This window comes from Galeopterus variegatus, unplaced genomic scaffold (genome assembly GCF_000696425.1).
Source record: "Galeopterus variegatus unplaced genomic scaffold, G_variegatus-3.0.2 Scaffold7257, whole genome shotgun sequence".
NCBI lineage: Eukaryota > Metazoa > Chordata > Mammalia > Dermoptera > Cynocephalidae > Galeopterus > Galeopterus variegatus.
The window spans coordinates 38,664-45,324 of NW_007733368.1; the positions used below are offsets into that span (position 1 = coordinate 38,664).

The 6,661-nt window shown below is 39.2% G+C and overlaps 1 protein-coding gene across 1 annotated transcript; it reads right to left on the minus strand.

Annotated features, from left to right (window-relative positions):
* Positions 1-1,694: 1,694 nt before the first annotated feature.
* Positions 1,695-3,015, minus strand: LOC103607226 (zinc finger protein OZF-like). The gene is given in 3 exon segments (XM_008591754.1): positions 1,695-2,140; positions 2,143-2,632; positions 2,701-3,015. Coding segments are annotated over 3 exon segments (1,251 nt in total).
* Between the last annotated feature and the right edge of the window lie 3,646 nt (positions 3,016-6,661).

Below are 6,661 nucleotides of genomic sequence, written 5' to 3' on the forward strand. Positions count from 1 at the left end.
GCTGTTAATAATTATGCACCTCATTCGTTCATTTCTGTGGAAACAATGTTTTTACTAGACCCAGGCTGACTCTGTTAGCATCAAAATTTAGAAAAATAATAAAATACTTAAGAGGGAGTTTGGTAATAAAGGTCATAAAATTATATACGCTATGAGAGTAGAAAAGAAGTATGTAGTGCAATACTTCAGATTTAATATATTTAATAAGGTATAAACAGGCTACAGTGGAATTTAATGTAAAAAATCCAAATGTGAATCAAAATATTTATTATGCTAAGTGTATGTATTCACTATTCACATTTATGCCAGGCTGTGCTAAGGAAAACTCCTGTTAAAATATGATCCTTTAATATTTAAACCCTACATAGTTGAAGGAATTGGTCTGTGCAGTGTAGGCTGTTTAGCAGCATCCCTGGCTTCCACCCACTAGATGGGGTGGTACCTTCCAACCACCAGGTATGACAACCAAAAGTATCTCCAGACATAGCCAAATGTTCTTTGGCAGGCAATGTCATCCCATAAACCTAAGTATTTGCATACAACCAAATGAAAAATCGTTGTAATACTATACTTAACCTTTTTATTCAAAATTTATATCAACATTACATAAGTTGATGAGTTCCTTCGTTACAGATTTTAATATATAAGAAACTTGGAAGCTTTGTTGAAAGCCTTGACACATTAAATATATTTATAAAGATTTACTTTATTCTTATCTACAAGGACAGATAACTTCTCTCAGAAAGTTCAAAATGTCAATCAGCTACAGTGGGCTGGTTGTGCTGTAATGCAAACAGAGCACCATAAAATGGCTTAATAGAGTAAGTATTTAATTCTTGCTCATGTAAAATACAAATGGAGGGCTTTGAAATAAAGGTGGGGAGATCTCTGATCTCTCCAATTATTTTTGTCTTACACAGTGGTGGTCTTCTCCCATCTATGGCTCCCAAGGTCATCCTGGTAGACATCTGCACTTCAGTCACAGATGGTATGAGACACCAGGGAGAAGTTCATGGACATATTTTTGTTGTTGTTGCCAGACATGAATGTAATGTTCATTACTTGTGTCCATATTCCCCTGAACAGGGATCAGTTATGTGGTCCTGCATACAATAGGGGGAGGTTGAGTATGCAGGATAAACGTGAGTATAAGACAAAGTGTGGTTTTTTAAAAATAGCCAATATCTGCCATACAGAATTCCCCCCAATATGAGTTTTCTTATGCCTGCTGAAATATGACTTCTGACAAAAGATGCTTCCACATTTATTACAGTTAGCCTTTTATATACATGGGATCCACATATATGGATTCAACCAACAACAGTACAAAATATTTGAAAAAAGGTGCAAAAATAATAATACAACAATAAAAATAATACAAACAAAATCAAACACACTGTAAGATTTATTTACATAGATTTTACATTGTATTCAGTATTACAAGTAACTTACACATGATGTTAATTATACAGCAGGATGTTACTCAAATACTACACCATCTTATATAATGGACATCCACAAATTTTGGTATCCATGGGGGATTCTGAAAAAAATCACCTGTGGATACCAAGGAATCCCTGTACATTGATAGTGTTTCTTTTTGGTGGGAGTTCTGTTATGCATCCTGAGGTGTGGCATCTGGGGAAAGGGTTTTCCACATTTATTATATTTATGGTTTTCCACAATTATTACATTCAAGAATTCAAGTGAATTCTTTCATGTCTACTGAGGTTTGACTTCTGGCTAAAAGATTTCCTACACTGTTTACATTCATATGGTTTCTCACCTGTGTGAGTTCTCTGATGAATATGGATGATGGATTTAATGCAGAAAGTCTTACATTCTTTACATTCATGTGGATTCTCATCTGTGTGCATTTTCTGATGGCTGCTGAAGTGTGACTTCACGTGAAAGGTTTTTCCACACTCATTACATTCATAGGGTCTTTCCCTGGTGTGAATTCTCTTATGTCTATTGAGGCTTGAGGTATGACAGAAAAATTTCCTACATTTGTTACATTCATATGGTTTCTCACCTGTGTGCATTTTCTGATGGCTACTGAAGTGTGACTTCAGGTGAAAGGTTTTCCCACATTCATTACATTCATAGGGTTTTACTCCTGTGTGAATTCTCTTGTGCCTAATGAAGACTGATCACAGAAAGATCTCCTACATTCATTGCATTCATATGGTTTCTCACCTGTGTGAATCCTCAGATGTTTGTTGCAGTTTGACTTCAAATGAAAGGTTTTTCCAAATTCATTACATGCATAGGGCTTCTCCCCTGTGTGAATTTTCTGATGTGTGCAGAGGTTTGCCTTCTGGTGAAAGTCTTTTCCACACTCTTTACATTGATAGGGTCTTTCCTCTGTGTGAAATCTCATATGTTTTCTGAGGGAAGAGTTATGGTAAAAAGATTTCTTACATTCTTTACATTCATAAGGTTTCTCACCTCTGTGAATTCTCTGATGCCTCCTGAGTAGTGACTTCTGCTTAAAAGTTTCTCTACATTCATTACATGCATATAGTTTCTCTCCTGTATGTGTTCTCTTATGGACTGCAAGGGATAATTTCTTCAAGAAAGATTTGTCATATTCACTGCATTTATACTGTGTCTCTGTTATGTGTACTTTCTGATGTTTAGTTTAGACTTTTTATAAAATGTTTTCCCACGTGTATCACATTGAAAAGTTTTCAATACCTGAGTTATGTCTTGAGCAATAACAGCTGACTTATCAAAGGCATTCCCATATTCAGTATATTTACAAGTGATCTCTCCCATATGAAACTTCTTATGTGTAAATAATATTGTCTCTGTGTTGAAGGCTTTTGCTTGTCCACTATATTCAAAAGCCTCCTGCTGACTATGAATCTTGGGATGCCAGCTAAGATGCTCATGATGTCTGTGTGATTTTCCAGTTACATTATGGTCATCAATTTTCTTTCCATCATGCATCTCATCAGGCTCTCTAGGAAGAATTGTGTTCTGACGTACATTAAATTCTCCATGCCTCATTCCTGAATAGTTTCCATTACTTATAATCAGATTTGAAATATGGTTTGAGCTCAAATGAAATGCTTTTCCTAAATCAACTCTGTGCTCAGTTGATATTTTGTTGTTGTTGTTTACAACATATCACAAATTTGTACCATGACTTTCATGGCTTAGTTTGGTCATTTACTATATGGATATCCACAATGAGAGAGAAAAAAAAAATCATGAACTACACATAATCATTGCTCACGGATTGTTCATGCAAAGGTAAAGAAGTTTCTTCCTATCCTAGTGGCATAGAATTGTATAAAAATCATCAATGGGTATTGATTTCATTAATATGTCTTTTTCTACATACTCAATGTAATAAATTATATTAATATGTTTTCTAATGTTCAGTCATGTTTTTCTTTGCTTCTTTATTCATTTATTATTATTATTATTTTTTTTTTTTTTTTGTCTTTTTCGTGACCGGTAAGGGGATCACAACCCTAGGTGTGGTGTCACCCACACCGCGCTCAGCCAGTGAGCGCACCGGCCATCCCTATATAGGATCCAAACCCGCGGTGGGAGCGTCACTGCACTCCCAGCGCCACACTCTCCTGAGTGCGCCACGGGGCTGGCCCTTCATGTATTATTCTTGAGAAAATATTTGGCAAAGTTTTCACCTACTGCCTGATCGGTTTTCAACCAAGTGCTTATCAACTGCAATTTGTTTACCCTATTTTTTTCTCTATTTTATTTTTATAACAACAGTTGTTGTCTCATGCTGCATTTTTCCTCATTACTCTGCTTTGAAGATGGCAAGAATTTTCTGGATCAGGAACTTTTAGATTCAGGAGCAAGCCAATTTTATTTCCCTTAAAATTTTATATGGCTTAGGTGGAGGATTTTGGACATGTGTTTCTTTAGTTTTCTCTCCTCCCTTGGAAATGGCTACAGGCATCTGTGGAGTTTTCAAATAAAAATTCTTTTCCCCACACTAGATAAAGACTACTTCCTACAAATCTGCATTTAACCTCACTTCCTTTGCTTCTCAAAAAGCTCCAGTCTACTACCCTGGGCATGTCCTTTCTGCTGGTCTGTAAGATTTGGATTTGCACCCAGGACGTCCCATCGTGTTTCAAAATAATTTTCTATCTCCCTCTGAGATCAATTAGCATTCTCTCTTCAGTTGCTAATGCACCCATACATCCTTGATAACTCGCTGCTTCTGAAGGTGTTAGTTTCGTGCATTGGAGTCTCTTACTTTCACAGAAAATGAAGTCTTATGTACATTTTTCATTCTTCTTGTGGTTTCAGGATAATTTCCAAAAAGAGAAGGGAAAAGTCTGACTTCAAACTACACTCCCAAGAAGAAATCTATGCCCTTCTATATGACAGCCTAGGTTTATTTAGACTTGGGACCAAGAATGTCTTGGTTCTCCTCCCCAGTCCATGACTACCTCTTTTTATGCTACCTGGGTCCTCCTAAGCTTCATGATTTCTGATGTCATTGTAAACAAGTCTTACTTCTGGACTTCTTTTCTCCGTTTCTTCTCAACTCCCTAGATGACTGTCTCTATAAGTATGACTTTAAATACCAGCTTTAAAAGTCACCAGTTTCCAAATTTATACCTACAATACTGATGTTCTTTCTCAAATATAGATTTTATATTCACGTATGTCTTATGTGTCAAATCTGGAAAAGAGTATTGCTATAAAAGTACCAAAGCTTAAAAACTGCTCAATTAAAAGACAATTGAAAAAATAAAAGTTTTTGCTATAGTTTGAATGTCCCACAAATCTCATATTGAAGCCTGGTCATCATTGTAACTGTAAAGAATGTGGGAAATCTGACTACGGTATTTTAGAGTTGGGGCTTTTGGAAGATGATTGGATAATGAGCACAATGCTTGAATGAATTAATTAATGTATTCAAGGATTAATGGAGTAATGATTTAATGGGTTATCAGGGAGGGGACTGGTGGCTTTATAAAAAGATGAAGCAAGCATGTGGATGCACTTTTTGCCACTCTTGCCATGTGACATCTTGCAGCACTTCCGAGGAAGAAGCCCCTCACTAGATGCAACCCCTCAATCCCAGATTTCCCAGCCTACAAAACTGCAAAAGATTTTTTCTTTTAATATTAACTACACAGTTTCAGGTATTCTGGTATAAGTCATAGAATATGGACTAATACAGCCTGAAAAAATGTCCTCAAAATGGGAGAATAAGAAAGCAACTGAAGGTTGGGGCTTGGCGGGTGGGGAGGGCGGGAGGCGGTAAGGAGACGTGGAGTCCACGGGAGAGAAATGAGGCACTCCAGCGCCTGGCCAGAGCTCGGGAGATGAGTCCCGGAGCGCGAGGCGGGTGGAAGCTGAGGCCTGTGACACAGGCAAGAGACTTCTCTTGGATTTGGCTGCAGATTTATAGATCTTCTGCACTGTCTACAGGCACAGACACACCCTGTGGTGCCGCCACTGCGTGATCCAGCAGGTAGGCTTCACTGCCGCCACCTGACTCCATTCCCAGCCCAGCCCCGTGCGCACAGAGCGGGAGACGTCCGGCAAGGGAGGTGGAGACTCGGCAGAAACCAAACACCCTGTGGGGCCACCACCACTGTGTGATCCAGCAGGTAGGCTTCACCGCCGCCACCCAGCTCCATTCCCAACCCAGCCCCGTGCGCACAGAGTGGGGAGATGTCTGGCAAGGGAGGCGGAGATTCGGCAGAAACCACACACCCTGTGGGGCCGCCACTGAGTGACCCAGCAGCAGCCCCGGCCAGAGCGCACGGAACAGGGAGAAGTCCTACACGGGAGGTGGAAGCTTAGCAGAGACCACACACCCTGCAGTACGCCCCCATGATCCAGCATCCTGGCAGAGTCCAAGCTGACCAGAGAGGTGGCTCCCCGGAGAGGCCCAAGTCCCGAGGCAACCACACACACAAAGCACTAGAAGCCAACTGAGCAGTCACGGAGGTAGCCATACCAAATTGGCAACCACAGCAACATCCTAGTTAGTCAATAGTGTCAAAACTGTGCACTGTGAAACCCCCTGCCACAATGAATAAACATCAAAAAAAAAAGATACCAGAAATACAAAAAATCAAGAAAGTACACCACCAAAAGTTAATAAATCTCAAACTCTAGATCCTATAGAACAAGAAGCTCTTGAAATGACTGACAAGGAATTTTGAGTGATAATTCTAAGGAAACTGAATGAGATACAAGAAAACTCAGTTAGACATCATGATGAAACAAGGAAAAGTATACAGGATCTGAAAGAGGAAATGTACAAGAAAATCAATGTGCAAGAGAGAAGCGTCAAATCACCTATAAGGGAGCCCCAATCAGACTAACATCAGACTTTCCATCACAAACCCGAAAAGCTAGAAAGGAATGGGATGATGTATTCAAAATACTAAAAGACAGAGACTGCCAGCCAAGAATACTCTATCCTGCAAGGCTATCCTTCCGAAATAAAGGGCAAATAGTATGTTTCTCAGACAAACAAAAACTGCGGGACTTCACCACCACACGACCACCCTTACAAGAAATTCTCAAGGGAGTACGGGGTTTGGTTCCTGAAAAATAACTACCACTGCCATAAAAACCCAAGAAACTTCAAAACCCACTAGTATAATAAAAATGGCATTCATGAAGAGAAAACAAACAAACAAAAATG